We start from the raw sequence: 15,147 nt of genomic DNA on the forward strand, positions 1-15,147 counted from the left end.
GTTCGATTTGAATATTGACAGACATGACCTCCATCAATGTACTCCATGAGTGTCTATGGAACAGTGTCTCTGCGCTTGTGTAATTTACGATTCAACATAAAACGGCGAGATAAGTTCGATGACGCCTGATAGATATATATACACGCCATATATGCAATCTAGGGTATATAAAGTGACTATTTGACAGCACTGTGGACATCCTAAAGCAGGGGAAGTGTCCATCACGGTTCGTGTCAACTATGCAAACTGGAAATAGCGCTTTTCTACTCCGTAACGACGTAGAATATCCCTTTACTCCCTTACAAAGACTGACGCCATTCCCATGCCAGTACCAATACACATGCTCACAACACCGACTTGCTCACCCTGTCTTTCCAGTTCAGGAAGCAAAGTAGCCAACTGTCTGGCACCGGTAGCACCAAGAGGATGTCCGATAGCAATGGCACCACCCTTGGGGTTGACCTTATCCTCGTTAATGCCCAATTTCCGAACGCAGTACAGAGCCTGACTAGCGAATGCCTCGTTAATCTCCCAAATGCCAACGTCAGACACCTCGAGGCCGGTGTGCTTGAGGACCTTTGGAATAGCAACGGCCGGGCCGATACCCATCTCATCTGGCGCACATCCGGCAACCTGAGTAGAGACCCATTTTCCAATGATGCTGGAGGTCAAGCCAAGCTCTGTGGCGGTTGAACGGCGCATGAGAAGGGCCGCAGCGGCACCGTCGCTGACCTGCGAGCTGTTTCCTGCAGTGGAAGATCCCGTCGGTGAGAAAGCGGGTTTCAAGGTAGCCAACTTCTCTAAGGATACCGTAGGTCGAATACCATCATCCTTCGTGACAGTAATCTCCTCAGCTGGACCATCCGGCTTATCGGTGGGTATAGTCTTCGTCGTAACGGCGACAATCTCCTTATCAAACAGGCCATTCTTCTGCGCAGCGGCAGCCTTCTGATGAGACTTGGCCGAAAACGCGTCTTGATCATGTCTATTAATTCCATACCTCGACGCAACGTTCTCCGACGTGATACCCATCGGCATGATACAATCCCTCGCATCCTGCAGCTCAGACTCCTTCAACTCAGGCCATAAGACCGTAGGAATCGCTCTCGACCCATAGTTCCGCGTCATAGACTCCATACCGCCGCCGATACCCACAGAGATCGCTCCCACAGAGATAGAATGGGCAATCGTCGAGATCGCAGCCAGGCCGGAACTGCACTGCCGGTTAATCGTGTGGAAAGGGACCGTGTGCGAGAAGCCAGCGTGAATCTGAGCCATGCGGCCCGCCTTCGCGCCACCGAGCTCCTGCAGCACGCTGCCGATGCAGACATCTTCTATGAGGGCTAGATCAAGATTTGGGTTGGCGGCTAGTGTGGCACGGAGGACATGGGCGAGGAGCTCCTCGGGATAGGCGTCTTTGAACCCGCCCTTTTTGGCGCGGGTCACTGCGGTACGGAGGGATGAGAGGATGACGATGTCGGAGGGAGATTTTTGGAGGATCTGCTTGAGACCTCGCGGGACGGAGCCGGCCATGGCGACTGTAGTGGAAGAAGCGATGCTTCGGCGGGTATAAGCGGGGAGGATCGGGTTGGAAGCGAAGGGACTGCTCACACGGTTATGAGCAGAAGGCGTAGGGGGGAGGGAAATAAATGGGGAGCGAAAAAAAGGGAAAAGAAAAAAGGGGAGGGAGAGAAAGAAAGGTCAGGAAGGCTGAGCTTCAAACCCAGCAACAAATTGTAATACTATTTTGCATTGGCATTTGTAGGCGAGTTCTTCCGGGTTGTCTCTCGTTTTCGTCTGTTCGGCAAAATCCACGGCTAAAGACTCTACCGACGAGAGAACCGGGACAGCACAGGTTTGAGATTAACATCGCTTTGACAGTCATTACAACCTGTGCTTTAAGAAAATTATTCCCAATTAGACATTAGCATTTGAGTGTACAGAGTATGGCGAGCAGGCTCCCATCGCCAGGTTCAGTAACAGCATGAACAAGACCAGAGAGTTGTGTTGGCCGGGTTGTTTTGTATGCAACTATTAAACCGAAGCTACTAACTAGTTAAACTTCCGGCAAAATCCAAGCGCCGTCTCCGTGTACAATACCAATCAAGGCTTTTTTTCTAAATTTATTAAGTAAATTGTTGTCTTTTTTTGAAGAAAAAGAGAGGGAGAAAGGGAGAAGGAGAAAAGGAGAAAAAGAGAAGAAAAAAAAGCGAGAGATCGGATCAAAAGATCATGATATAGCGCAACTTTCAGCAGTTCAAGAAAGGAATGGTCAACGTCTCAGAAGATGAGAGTGTCTTCTTTCAGAAACAAAACGATTCACTCTTGCCAGGAAGTTCTGTGGTAGTTGGATAGATGCGTACTTGGACTCCCGGGCTTTCCTGCATTCTCTTCGTCAAAAATGGTATCACTGGTAGCATGATGGATATTGCTCTTGAATCCTCGTGATTCTCCGGCATGCTGAATGACACATATGGAAATGGTAGGGAAGTACCTACATCTGAGGCCTGTCATGAGCATGAGTGTGGCTGCATGGACTGTAAAAAGGAAGGCAATTGTGAGAATTTTCTTGCTTTGGCATCTCGTCTAATTCAGGAGTCCTGGAAGGAACAGCTCCCAGTGCAACAAGGACAATGCACGAACTTGCAGTAGACAATATATAATGCCAAATGAAAGTGAACAAGGGAAGCAACATAGCTAATGAATCTTACATTCTGAAGGTTGAGCAGCTATCATTCTGTGGGAAGGGGAAAAGGTAAAGAATGGTTACACTCACCACTATGGGCGTACAATTATCCAGACCCTAAAGTGAGCGTTTTCTGTGCTTTACAGTTGTGTTCATTCTACAAGAGAATGAACGGCACAAAGGATCTGGGAAGATTCAGGAACAACATTCTTCAGAAGCTCATAAAGTTAAAAATACAGTTGCATTGCCATCACCTGCGATCGCTCTCAGAGACATCTATCAGATCGCATAATGAAACTCAAGGAAGATATCAGAATGAATGTTGAAAAGCCCGCATAATTTGTAACCTCGGATATCCACTTGCAGTACCGACACCAGCTCCATTCGGGGTATTATCCGTAAAATGCATTAAAACCAGCCAGACCGTCTGTTTCGGGGGGCTATTGAGAGACACCAAATAAAGGGAATAATAAAGAAAAGAAAAGGAACAAAGAAAGCCAAAATGACGAAGCAATGAGAAAGGCTGCTTTCACTTTACAGTGTCATTTGGTGATAATGATATGACTGTAATGGCCAGGCACACGCTGTCGACATTTCTCACAGTCTGCTCTGAATCCCATAGCAATAGTTCGCTTTGGGAGAGGCTGAACCTGTGAGCGATTGCTCGAGTTAAACGCAGGCCTAGCCGGCGGCGCAGTCAAGTGATCATTATTATCAGCTGAGTTATTTTCTAGGGGCAAGGGCAAATGCTCAAGGTTTGTATCCTGTGACGCTTGCATTGGGTTCTGAGGTTGGTCGTGTAGAGATCCTGACGGTGGCACGTCGTTTTGCACGGGTGTGACCGAGATGAGCGGTGTGGACGGATTGTATGGACCGGAAAAGGTTCCTGCTTGGTCTGGACGCGATACTAGGTTGTCATCGGGGTCTGCTGGATTCACGAGCGTTTCATCTTCACTGATAGGGCTCGGAAGCCTTCTGGGCCGCCACCAACCTGCCTCGTCCGTCGGAACTGGCTGAGATGTGTGAGGAACTTGGGGTTCTGCTGGGAATAGAGTAGCATCCCTCATCATAGAGTCCGTGTTCATATTCGATGTAAAATGGCTAAATATTGGAGTGGCCGTGCGTCCTCCACTGACGCTAAGAGACCGATTGAGGAGAAAAGAAGGGATTGGAGATTCAAGGTTGCATTCCGGTCTCGATGGGCCCGACCCAGCAGACCACAGTGGTTGCGTGGCCGCAGACCTCGGCTGTGAGTCCGCCATTTCAAAGTCCGAGTCCGATTCCGCGTATGGCGTCCTCATGGAACTGAAAACTTGGGCGTGAAGGTCGGGATGCCGGTTCTGTGACAGGTCTCGATCACCATCTTGCATTAGGTCATCGTCAGACGACTCGGCGGGGGTAAGGGTTGAAGAAGGAGGGAATGGAGGGCCTGGACGGCTGTGGGAAACTATGCTCGTGTGTTCTAAAATGGGTGACGTATGGAGAGGTAGAGGCCGCGGTTTCTAGCAGATATGAATGGCTGTCAGCACGCACACTCTATCACTGGACGGAGGAGGAATGGAATAAACGGTGAAGGATGCCAGTTGGAAGGTTCCGGAAGCCCAGCCCACCTTCTTCTGCTGCATGGCACGCGCATGTGGCTCGTCAGTCTCGGCATGTTCGTCCTCCCTGTGCCTTTTGGCAGAGGGATTCAACATGGTAGTCTGATACACGCCTCTCAGCTATCAACACGAAATTGATCTTCAACTCGGAGAGATTATGTTCAGGCAACAGCTGCTATGACAGGTTTAAGGCCTCGAAGGCTCTGAATGAACGCAAGAGAGTAAATGAGTGACAGGGAAAGGAATGCGATAAAGTAGAGCTTGATACAAACAGACAGAGCTCTCAGTCTGTTTCGGATTGCATGTTGGGTTCAGAATCCCACATTTGATTTGTGATGAGGTGTGAGAGAGACAGAGGATCAACCAAACTGGGAGCTCTGGATGATGAAAGAATGGTAAACCAGGCTGCCTGTTGTGAGTGCAAGGTACACAAAATGGCAAGGGAGGGGCCCTGGGTGTTTGGAGATTGTTACAGAGTGTTAGCACGCGGCATCCAGCTGCAGGGGTTTCATGCGGTTAAGATGGTTTCCCCAAAAGCTTAACTACCACCACGGCTTGCCTGCCATGCACAAGTTGGGTCCGGGATACCTTACAGCAGCAATGGAGGGATTGCTCAATTAATAACAACAAGGTCTATTGGGTAAGGCATTAAGGAAAATGGGATTGTGTGACTACATGCTTCTGGAAAGCACATGTTCGCTTCCGGCCTGCTCTAACACTGTGCTGATGTATCTAACAGGGTCCAATGGGTAGAAAGAATTACAAGACACATGATGCAGAAACTTGATATTCTTATTGCGTGGCATCTCTGGTTGCACCAACAACCCCAGTGGCATCAGTAATTCCAGGAAAATACGGACTTTTGGCCCGATTCTAAATCCTGTATTCGAGCTCTTCTCCTCGGCTGAGTCTACTAGGCAGTTCAAGAGCTGCGTGTCGGTGCAGATACGCTTCAGCCGGGCCATGCAGTCCCCAGCCACCAGTACCTCACTTTTTTGCCCCGATTCGCAGCTCCGATTCCTGGTTGCAGTTGAGCCAGCAGGACTCCCTTAAAAAGTTTTGTCTGGAGGGTGTTGGCTAGACGGTTCGATGGTAGGAGAGGGCCACAGCAGGGGGGGAGGGGCACAGAGGAACTTGAATAAAACCTGGATGTCTGTACAACGTATAGATTGTAGTATCAATCACCTCTGAGCAGCCTTGTCGGTAGAGGAGAAGCCTGGGAGGGCTTTTTGTGTGACAGAGAGGTGTGTGCTCGCATTTTGACAGCCGCAACGGCGTGGGCGGAGCAGATCACGTGTTGATAAGAAAGTATGATATACGGGGTAATCCTGTAACCCATAGTTACTAGCGCATGACGAAGTGACTTACCTAAGCCTGCGCGTTGCCAAATGCTCACTCTTTGTGCTGGCCGGAGCTGTCAGCTTTACCCCCCCCACATAAATAAAATTAGAAATCGAACCTGGCACCTTTTTTTCCTTTTTGTTCCGGCTGTCATCTTTTGTGAAGAAACATCTCTCTCACTCACTTTGTTCACTCTTTCTCATGCCTACTGAGATAAAAGGGCTTCAACATCTTGCTTGAAACATCGTCTCGGCGTTGTAACTCCTCCGTTCTAATTTTGCAATCTCGGCCACACCAGTTTTTGTGTGAAACATCGTCGCGTCACAATGCCTTTGGGTAAGACTATGCCTGAGGTCAATGAAGACAGCAGAAGTGAGTTGGGCCTCATCTCGCCTGCAAGCATTGAAACCCGAAACTTATCTGTCAAACAGTCTTGGGCTATGACCCGTTGCTCTCTCCCCAATTCCTCCAGATTGAAGTTCGAGCAGTGAGTCATACCATATATTGGGGCGTTGTTCTCGGCAGCACTGACACCTTCTCTGCACAGCCTTCTCATGCGATCGAAACCGTCCGTTCCGGTCGCAACCAAGCCATCGAAGTGATCGAACAGCGCGATGACCGCCTTCTCGTCGTCGTCGGCCCATGCTCCATCCACGATCCCGATACTGCCCTTGAGTATGCACGAAGATTAAAGGCCATCTCCGAAAAGCTCAAGGATGATTTGTGTATCATCATGCGCGCTTATCTTGAAAAGCCCCGTACAACCGTCGGCTGGAAGGGTCTCATCAATGATCCCGACATCGACGGATCCTTCAACATCAACAAGGGCCTCCGCCTGTCCCGTAAGCTCTATGCCGACTTGAATGGCATGGGCATCCCAATTGCAAGCGAAATGCTCGACACCATTTCCCCACAGTACCTGGCTGACCTTATCTCGCTGGGTGCTATCGGCGCCCGTACCACCGAATCCCAGCTCCATCGTGAACTGGCTTCAGGCCTGAGTTTCCCCATCGGGTACAAGAACGGCACCGATGGTAACTTGGGAATCGCCATCGACGCTATCGGTGCAGCTGCACATCCACACCACTTCCTCGGTGTAACCAAGCAGGGATTGGCGGCCATTACCAAAACAAGTGGTAACGAACACGGTTTTGTAATCCTCCGGGGTGGTAACAAAGGAACAAACTACGATGCAGAGAGCATCGCAGCTGCTCGCCAGGAACTCCGAAAGAAAGGACAGCGCGAGATCGTCATGGTCGACTGCTCTCACGGAAACTCGAAAAAGAATCATCTGAACCAGCCAATTGTAGCCAAGTGTGTCGCCGACCAGCTCCGTAATGGCGAAGAGGCCATCATTGGTGTCATGATTGAATCGAACATGTATGAGGGTAACCAGAAGGTTCCTCCCGAAGGACCGTCCGGCTTGGCCAAGGGTGTCAGCATCACGGACGCCTGCATCAATTGGGAAATGACAGTCGATGTCTTGCAGGACCTGGCCGACGCCGTTCGTACTCGCAGAAAGGTCCGTGGTGCCAAAGCCAATGGAGTCAATGGCACCTCCTAAGCGCAGACACACACAAAAAGTCAAATGACCAGGGTTAAAATCAAAAAATCGATAGAGGGGATTCTTTTAGAAGCTGCATTTTGTTTTTCTCTGTGCCTGCATCTTTTTTTGTTTTCACCTTCCGTTCGGCCTGTTGTTCTTCATTGAAACCAAATTCTCCTGCATGCGAAAATAATTTGTTTCTTGTCACGCACCGGACTCATGATGATGACACTTACCTTTGGTTTCAAGGTTCATAATCTTTTTGACCTTTTTCTTTTTTCCGGGTTGCGCGGTTTTCAAGTCCACCTTTTTGCATGTTTCAACCAGGCTATAGAGCTCGCAAAATGATACAGTTCTCTCCCCTAAGGAAAAATAATAAAATCAAAACAGACATATATTCTCTGTCCATAACTGTGTTAGAATTGAGCTAGATCATGCCATTGTAGTATTCATCGGGCCGATTCATCTGAGAGAAAACAAGGCATCGGGAATGCTTCACAAACAATTTGTGTCTCACATACACCCACTCTCCGGAGAATTATGCACTGTTAAAATGCTCATGCTCAAAACTGATCCCACCAAAAAATATAGAGTAATAAAAAAAAAAAGCCACAGGGGGAAAAAAAATGACTATACAAATGAACAGCTTCAATAAAGGCAAGAGGAATCACAAGAGAAAAAAATTGTGGTTCGTGCCAGGGTGGTTATATATGGGACACACGAGAAGCGGGATCGTCCAGGGGTCAAAATAGCCGTCAGCCCCACTTTTTGTCGGATATAACCTGTGATTGTCGGGTATTTTAGAGCCACAAACTTAAGAGGAGAGGATTGACAGCACAAAAATTCATGGTGGAGCATCTTTGGCTGCTGTGCGCCTGCAGTGACATGGTGCCACAGGTGAATGCCTGTTGATACGCCCGCGGAATGGGGTTGGTGGGTTGGTGTTTGTGTGTCGGAGATTATGTGAACTCATGGTTTTTGACCTACATGTGTGCATCGGCCCTGGGAAGGAGATGTTTGGATGCCAATGGTAATGGTCAGGAAAGGATTGAGTTGTTACAGAGTAACGAGGGAAAACTTGATGGCTTTCTAGGCCAATCTGTTCTATCCTTTTTTTTTCTCTATCTTCGACTCTATTTTTCTCCTTTGGAGGCTCTTATCGTAACCTTCAAAGCTGGCCAGAGTCGTTTGGGTGACAAGGTTTTAGATGTGCCAGCTCGTTGACAAACAACGGCCTGCAGTTCAACCAAAAGCTACGGAGTACGGAGGACTTCGTACCTGGACCCCAAGCGACGCCAAGGCCAATTATGTTTTTGCGGTCTGGAGTCCCGTGTGACGAAATCTATGCCAAAAGAGCCATCTAGCAGCGATGGAGCAACCCCAGAGCCGTGTTACGTCTACAAGGGCCGGGTCATGAACTAGCCCTGCGTTCGTCATTCTCGATTGCAGCATGCTCAACGAATAGCTGATTACGGAGCTGGCCCCGATTGCGTTCAAACTAGGGAACCTCTAAGGTATCCTTTGAGATTGGTTCGAGCGTGCGCAATTAGACAGGGGATGTCGCACGTATTGGGCAGGGCCTACTCCTTGCACAAGTCTTCCAGGAGATCAAACATTCGTTTCTGAAGCGAGCGGAGTTCCTCCATCGACAGATTATCTTTCGAATTTCCTGAAGGCAGCTTTGCATGCCCCTTTTCGTCCGGTATGGTCGACTGAGGGTGGACAAGGCCATGTCTGATAGCGAAAAAAGGGATCCCTAATTCTCGCAGCTCTGCGTCGAGCGCTCTAGACATACTCGACATGGCACTGTATACCTTTCTATCGTATGTTTCAACTTCGGCCGCATCTTCTGCTGGGGTCTGCTGTTCATTAGTTCTAGCCTTCATCATCACAAGATACTTTCAATCAATTAACATGACAATTTTACGCACCGTCATCTCAGGACCCGTCGTAATTGCTCCGCCAACCGATCGTCTATAAGAATCACATCGCCACGTCAGCTCTAAGCATATACTATACGCTCAATTCCACCTTCACATACAGAACCTCATCGAGCTTCTCCTTTTTTTGCGCCCTCGTCTTCTGCTTGGCGAGAAGAGCCTCCCGTGCTTCCCACCATTTCTTTTCGTGATCATGCTGGCTCCGAATAAGCCGCCGAATCTTGGACTGAATGGCTTCATTCTGAGCAACAGCTTTCATTACAAATTTCAACGCCGCAGGCCATGCTGTAATCGACGATGGGTCTGGTAAGCTATCGAAAGGAGCTGGGGTGGATGAGTGTGAACACGGGTATTGATGACGTTCTGAGGGTGGTTCTGCGTATGGGAGGGCGGCTCCATCAACAACGGCCAACGGTGAGAAGTGCAGAGGGTCATAATCGTCGTTCAGGCTCCTAGGTCGCGCATGGTTCTCGTTTCTGTTGTCTGGGGCCTGGCGCGCTTGGGCTGGAACGAAGGAGGAGAGGGTTTTCAGGACGCTTGCAAGATCAGGAACTTGGCTCCCTCCTGAATCCATGGGTATTTCCAATGCAGTTTTAGGAAAATGCTAAACTGAGTCCGTTCCTCAAGACTCTCCGTGGACGCAGTTCACTGCTGCTAGTTAACATCGATCTTACGAAAACGGCTGACATAAGACTGTTGTGCCTTGGCATTCCCCGAAAAAAGTTCGTTCCGCCAACCTCCATCAGAAGCTTGAACGCCGAGTCGATGGATTGATTGACCTTATCCTAAGACCTGATCGCCAAAGTCCCTGTTTTCCCCCCATCATAGTTGAGATTATACAGCAAAGATGTCACGGTCCACGGCGGACGCAACTCGATTCACGGCGACCGCGCCTCATGCCCATTCCAAACCCGGATCTACGGCATCAAGATGGCCGGGGATGAAATTGGGACGCAGTCAGGAAAAACCCCAGCCTGCAACCGGGGGAGATAGTCAAGAGACCCCCAAGCAGAAAGTTGAGCGGCTTCGCGCGGAGGCTCGCGCCGCCCGAATTGCGAAATCGTCGTCACCAATGGATAGAATAATAGGACGGGGAAGAGTGTGGGCGGATCGGGTTCATAAAGTGACTGTTTTCACCATTATTGCGGCTTCTGGTATGGCTGTGATCTCTTTTGCAGTTGGAGTGAATTTATCGCTACGTTTTGAGCGGCAAAACCCATATTAAATTGACTACAAGTGCGCTGATGGACGATACTGATTAATAGGTATTGCTGGTATTCTCACTATATATTCCGCGACGTCATTGATATCACATAATCGCCGACAAAAAGCCCTATGGATCGATAGAGAATTGCAGAAGCTATTGGACGCCAGAAAGGCCTATGTCGCAGGAACCGCTACTCCTGAACAGATTCAGCTGTTAGAGAAAGAGAAGGCAGCCGACGAAGAAAAGAAGAGAAAAGAGGAATTGAAGAAGGAAACGACGTTTTACAAAGCTAAAAGCTGGCTATTTGGCGGCATGAAACAGGACGAGGTAAATGAGAGTGCAAGTGCGCAGCTTGAGACTGGGGAAGAAAAGTCAAAAATATTAGAGGCGATCAACGCAAAGGCAGCAGATGCGGTTGTTGCACCAACAGACTTGATTTCGCAAGAAAACCGGGGCGATCGGGGAACCGACGCTGCGCAAACAATCACGAGCGAAACAAAGAAAGGTTGGGCGAGTTGGTTAACAGGACGATAAGCGGAGCACACGATTCTATCCATTCTCTTACTGCATATATTTTACACTGCGCAGTCGTACCCGTCGAGAAGGAAACATTTACCGACCGCCACGACTGCCGCCAGTGGCCTTGACTCATTTCAGTGGGTTCTCAAATCTTACATCATTACTACTCCCGGTTACCTACCCGCTGTTCGATCTGAGGTTTGGTGCCCAAACCATTCTGAGCACGGTGGCTTGTATAGTATAGTCTTCGAATTTTGGAGCAGTTTTTGGCTTGAAGGTTTCCAGCGATGGGACGGCATTTGATGCTGCTTCTTTTTTTTAATTGCCACCTTACGGAATTCATTTCCGGTGAAGCTTGTTTGCTTTTGTTCTTTTTTACATAACCCATGACGGTTGGACTTACTTTTCCCAGACTCGCAACTCATCACAAAATGCCTCTTTTATAGCATAGCAAATCTAGGCGTTTTTGGGTAGGCAATGTTAAGACATGAAGTATGGTGTTAGAGAACCTTTGGCCATCTTTGCGCGGATTTTCGCGGCTGGCTCGGATGCTCGCTTTCTCCGCTCTAGATGACTTTCTTCAGCTGTTAGCCTACGTCTATCCATGTCAAAGTGAAGCCATTCGATGCTGGTCCCGCCCGAAAGCTGCGTCATTTGACTGCAAGGTGCATCTTGGACCGGCCTGCCCGTCTTCAAGAATCCTTGGTTCTGGCAGTCCATAAAAAAATGTCTCCGGGGACGGGGTCCTCCCTCCTGGTTGGTTGTGCTCACCCCAGCTCCCAGTCGCGGGTATCAATCTGACGAATCCAACATGGGCAGCGATAGCCCCTGTAAATCCGAAGATTTTAACCTTTTCTTTAAGACACCCAGATTGCACGGGAATTTCTTTTTTAGATCGAGAGACGGGTGGGGAAAGCAATGGGAAAAATGGCGCCAAATCGAGATAACCACCAGCAGCTGCTTTGTTGTCGTCGTTATTGACCAGAGACATGATAAAACGCCATCAGCGCAGGGTCCCAAGCAGTTCCGTGGTCCAACCCCATCATATTCGCTCTTCCATAGACAGTAACTGCATGAAGAGTCCCCCGTACTCCGTACATCCTACGCTGATCCCAGCCAGTTGGGAGAAAAAAGGTGCCTTCGCCAGATAATGCCGTTAACCGTTTGAGCACGGACTTGGTGCAAGCCTCTGGTGGCCAGAGAATGGGCCCTAGCCTAATCCGGCCACGGCTGGACCATATTTTCGGGACATCCCTCGCAATACAGGACGTTTTGACACTTGAAGAATCGAAATAATAATTGTTCGTGTTGAATTCCTCTTCATCTTCCCCTGGAGCTGCAGTTCATGGAGCGTACGGTGGGTTGTTGATCTGAAACAGGATGATAAGGGTCATAGAACCTGCCAGAAGGCGGCGGGCTTTCGAAAACGCGACGTTTCAACCTTTCCCCCCATCGCAATTTCAACCCTAATTTCTTAAGGGCGAAAGTAAGGCGCAAAATGTTGCGTATTGGGGATGGCATCCGCGATCAGACCGCTGCGGTACAGAATCACGTCAAGCCACTAAATATGCAGCTAGCGCTGGGGGACTGCGGCCTGTTCCCACATTTTGGCTCTGCGCGGTGATCTGATTTGGCGGGGGGTTCGACATGTCCGACTCCGCGAAGTATCATAACAGAAACGGCCTTTGCTCCGTAGCTGGAATGAAGCCCAACAAACTCAGGAGACGGCAGCACTGGCGACCGGCGTGGTCGAGGCGGCGTCCAGGGGCAGGGCCTGACGGCGGCGAAGAAACCCCAGCATGAAAGAAAGTGGCGGATTCTCTGGCGCGCTCCCCAAAGGAACGTTTCGTGGTACCGGCTGGGGACCCAGAGAGCCGGGATGATGGGGCCATGGGCTCCCGGCCCCGTGGACTCGACTTGCAGATATCTTAGCGTGTTTCTTCATCTCATTAGCGGTGATCTGTCCCTGGCTGGGGGTAAGGAAACGAGAGGAGGGCAAGGGAAAAAAAAGTCAAAAGAGAAGCGGCTGCCAGCAGAGCGGTCCAGACGAAATTTTTGGTGCTGGTGAAATAATGTTTTCCTGATTGTGTCATGATTTTAACGCAAACTTTGGCCTTGACTTTCGTCTCTCTTCCCCTCAGGACCCCGATGGTCGACAGAATAAAATTCCGTTTCCCTGGCCGCCCTGCCGTGCTCTTCACGATCTCAACCACTCGGCTATCAATTGTGCAGACTCATCAGTGGAATGGGTAAAAGCCGTTTTAAATCCACGCTTCCGGACACTCTGTCTCACATCGCGACCACTTTCTCGGATCTCACGCCCGTTTCGTCAGTACCACACCGCCGGTAACTCACCCCCAATTCCCCCTCGACAGTCCAACGGCGGGAAACGCAGAAAAAGGCCACCGAACCAAAAATTAAAACAATAAAAAAAAAACTGAAAAAAAAAAAAAAAAGAAAGAAAGAAAGAGAAGGAAAAAGGAATATTATTAATAATAATAATTCCTCATCCAACATATGTCCGTAGTGCATGGCCACGGATCACACTTGCTCCATGATAGAACCGGATAGCTCAGCGTCGGGTGACACCGAGCACCAGACCGTTGAGAGCGATTACGCCTCCATCGCCTCCACAATCCCGAACTACGTCTACCAGAATGGAAGAAGATATCATTCCCACCGCATGGATCAATATGTCTGTGACCCCTCCCCGTTCATTTTTGCGTCTTGCACTTCCGACAGCGTTTCAAAGTCTTACCTGGTGGCCGGTCTGACTGTGCGCTGTGCATAGCTGCTCCCCAACGATGAACGAGAGCAAGAACGTCTGGATTTCATCCATCATATATTCCGCTTAACTCTGGGAGGGGAATTGTGCTACGCGAAGTTGGACAATCCCCAGCGCATCTTGGACATCGGCACTGGAACTGGTATTGTACGTACTCTGTTGTGCCCCCGTTCTCAGACTCATTCTCTTTATGAACTGTAACACTACTCCGCCCAGCGGCTAACTCAAGACAATTGGTGTGGTATTAGTGGGCCATGGAAGGCACGAATTTTATTCTTCCCCTGATGAGATTGGGCCTGTATTGACTAGAGATTGCAGTCGGGGAGACCTTTCCATCCGCTGAGGTTATTGGAACCGACCTTTCTCCCACGCAGAGCAGTTGGTAAGTTGAAGTGATTCGCACCACCCAATGCAGTTCGCAACCCTTAATTCCTATTGGTTGTAGACGAGGAGAGACCATCTAACGGGAGAGGAAATCCAGGGCTCCGCCAAATGTGCAATTCTTGGTGGACGACGCACTCCAGGACTGGGTTTTTCCTGAGTCATCCTTTGACTTCATCCACATTCGCACCCTAGGTGGGAATATCCCGGACTGGCTATCATTTATGCAGAAATGTTACAAGTGAGGGTGTTCCCCAGATTCTATACTAAATCAATATTGCGATGCTGAACTTGCGTGAAAGGTACCTGAAGCCAGGCGGTCAGATAGAGATATCAGAGTGCCGACCGCGGTTTTGCTGTGATGACAATTCGTACCCCCAGGAATGTCGTACGCGGCACTGGATGGTGAGTTCATTGATCGAACATGTTACTTGGAGAAACAGCCATCCAACCACAGCTTCTAGAATGAGTTTGAGCGAGTGACTGCGCAAACCGGGCTTGAATTTGATCCATTTCCTCAATGTGCCGGCCGCCTTCAACAAGCCGGTTTTCAGGATGTCGAGGCGGTAGAAAGAGTAGTCCCTATTGGAACATGGCCCAAGGACAAGGCGCTAAAGACACGAGGACGTTATTTCATGGCGCAGCTTTTGGGTAATGCCCTTGAGACGTATACCCTCTCCTTGTTCACTCGCACCGCCGGCTGGACCCCGGACGAAGTGTATACGCTACTAAACGGCGTGACGGAGGAGGTTAGCAGGAACAAGATGCATTTATATACTCACTTGTGAGTGCCTCCCTATATCCTTTTTCTGCTTCTTCTTTGCGGACTCCTGACCATTTCCCCAGCGGTTTCACTGTTGGCAGGAAGCCATGGAATTGAACGACACTTCCTATATTCGAACAAAAAGTTAAACGTTTACCTTCTTTATTTTTTAAATTCTGCGTCATTTCGTGAGTAGGATCATGAACTGCGGAACCGAACAGAATTTGCCGAACTCACTGCAGAGACGCCGGCTTTGCACGACTTTGAACGAAATCATGAATCTCTTTCGCTATCTGTGCTGGTTTATATGGGAGATACCCCAGTGTCTGTCCATTCAGCTTTCGGGGAAGGACCTTTTTAGCATTCCTTTCTTCCCCT

At 49.3% G+C, this 15,147-nt stretch overlaps 7 protein-coding genes across 7 annotated transcripts; 3 read left to right on the plus strand and 4 right to left on the minus strand.

Annotated features, from left to right (window-relative positions):
* Positions 1-12: 12 nt before the first annotated feature.
* Positions 13-1,607, minus strand: CIMG_04391 (acetyl-CoA C-acetyltransferase). The gene has a single exon (XM_001244949.2). It carries the CDS (start codon positions 1,531-1,533, stop codon positions 292-294), a length of 1,242 nt encoding a protein of 413 aa, XP_001244950.1. The 5' UTR covers positions 1,534-1,607; the 3' UTR covers positions 13-291.
* A 1,621-nt stretch (positions 1,608-3,228) lies between these two features.
* Positions 3,229-4,731, minus strand: CIMG_04392 (uncharacterized protein; the record flags this gene model as incomplete). The annotated part of the gene is made up of 2 exons (XM_001244950.2): positions 4,297-4,731; positions 3,229-4,188 (listed from the first exon to the last, which is right to left on the minus strand). The coding sequence occupies exons 1-2, from the start codon at positions 4,381-4,383 to the stop codon at positions 3,229-3,231; spliced, it is 1,047 nt and encodes a 348-aa protein (XP_001244951.1). The 5' UTR covers positions 4,384-4,731.
* A 1,037-nt stretch (positions 4,732-5,768) lies between these two features.
* CIMG_04393 (3-deoxy-7-phosphoheptulonate synthase) lies at positions 5,769-7,585 on the plus strand. The gene is made up of 3 exons (XM_001244951.2): positions 5,769-6,000; positions 6,060-6,115; positions 6,176-7,585. Exons 1-3 carry the CDS (start codon positions 5,955-5,957, stop codon positions 7,190-7,192), a joined length of 1,119 nt encoding a protein of 372 aa, XP_001244952.2. The 5' UTR covers positions 5,769-5,954; the 3' UTR covers positions 7,193-7,585.
* Positions 7,586-8,754: 1,169 nt separating this feature from the next.
* On the minus strand, positions 8,755-9,688 carry CIMG_04394 (uncharacterized protein; the record flags this gene model as incomplete). Its single annotated transcript, XM_001244952.2, has 3 exons — positions 8,755-9,072; positions 9,106-9,148; positions 9,216-9,688. The coding sequence occupies 3 exons, from the start codon at positions 9,686-9,688 to the stop codon at positions 8,755-8,757; spliced, it is 834 nt and encodes a 277-aa protein (XP_001244953.2).
* A 170-nt stretch (positions 9,689-9,858) lies between these two features.
* On the plus strand, positions 9,859-11,430 carry CIMG_04395 (uncharacterized protein). Its single transcript, XM_001244953.2, has 2 exons — positions 9,859-10,268; positions 10,380-11,430. Exons 1-2 carry the CDS (start codon positions 9,962-9,964, stop codon positions 10,853-10,855), a joined length of 783 nt encoding a protein of 260 aa, XP_001244954.2. The 5' UTR covers positions 9,859-9,961; the 3' UTR covers positions 10,856-11,430.
* CIMG_04396 (uncharacterized protein) lies at positions 11,321-11,831 on the minus strand (the record flags this gene model as incomplete). Its single annotated transcript, XM_001244954.2, has 2 exons — positions 11,321-11,424; positions 11,612-11,831. 2 exons carry the CDS (start codon positions 11,829-11,831, stop codon positions 11,321-11,323), a joined length of 324 nt encoding a protein of 107 aa, XP_001244955.2.
* A 1,539-nt stretch (positions 11,832-13,370) lies between these two features.
* CIMG_13356 (methyltransferase) lies at positions 13,371-14,886 on the plus strand (the record flags this gene model as incomplete). The annotated part of the gene is made up of 8 exons (XM_004445983.1): positions 13,371-13,535; positions 13,632-13,772; positions 13,874-13,886; positions 13,944-14,007; positions 14,107-14,247; positions 14,309-14,411; positions 14,471-14,790; positions 14,853-14,886. 8 exons carry the CDS (start codon positions 13,371-13,373, stop codon positions 14,884-14,886), a joined length of 981 nt encoding a protein of 326 aa, XP_004446040.1.
* Between the last annotated feature and the right edge of the window lie 261 nt (positions 14,887-15,147).

The sequence above is a fragment of the Coccidioides immitis genome, assembly GCF_000149335.2.
Source record: "Coccidioides immitis RS genomic scaffold supercont3.4, whole genome shotgun sequence".
Taxonomy (NCBI): domain Eukaryota; kingdom Fungi; phylum Ascomycota; class Eurotiomycetes; order Onygenales; family Onygenaceae; genus Coccidioides; species Coccidioides immitis.

What these genes read in the sequence shown, in the direction of transcription:
- CIMG_04391 (XM_001244949.2), bottom strand. Translation starts at nt 1,533, where the DNA reads ATGGCCGGCTCCGTCCCGCGAGGTCTCAAGCAGATCCTCCAAAAATCT.
- CIMG_04393 (XM_001244951.2), top strand. Translation starts at nt 5,955, where the DNA reads ATGCCTTTGGGTAAGACTATGCCTGAGGTCAATGAAGACAGCAGAA. An exon ending in GGTCAATGAAGACAGCAGAA is followed by an intron (nt 6,001 to 6,059) that starts GTGAGTTGGGCC and finishes TCTGTCAAACAG; the next exon opens with TCTTGGGCTATGACCCGTTG. An exon ending in TCCAGATTGAAGTTCGAGCA is followed by an intron (nt 6,116 to 6,175) that starts GTGAGTCATACC and finishes TTCTCTGCACAG; the next exon opens with CCTTCTCATGCGATCGAAAC.
- CIMG_04395 (XM_001244953.2), top strand. Translation starts at nt 9,962, where the DNA reads ATGTCACGGTCCACGGCGGACGCAACTCGATTCACGGCGACCGCGCCT. An exon ending in CACCATTATTGCGGCTTCTG is followed by an intron (nt 10,269 to 10,379) that starts GTATGGCTGTGA and finishes ACTGATTAATAG; the next exon opens with GTATTGCTGGTATTCTCACT.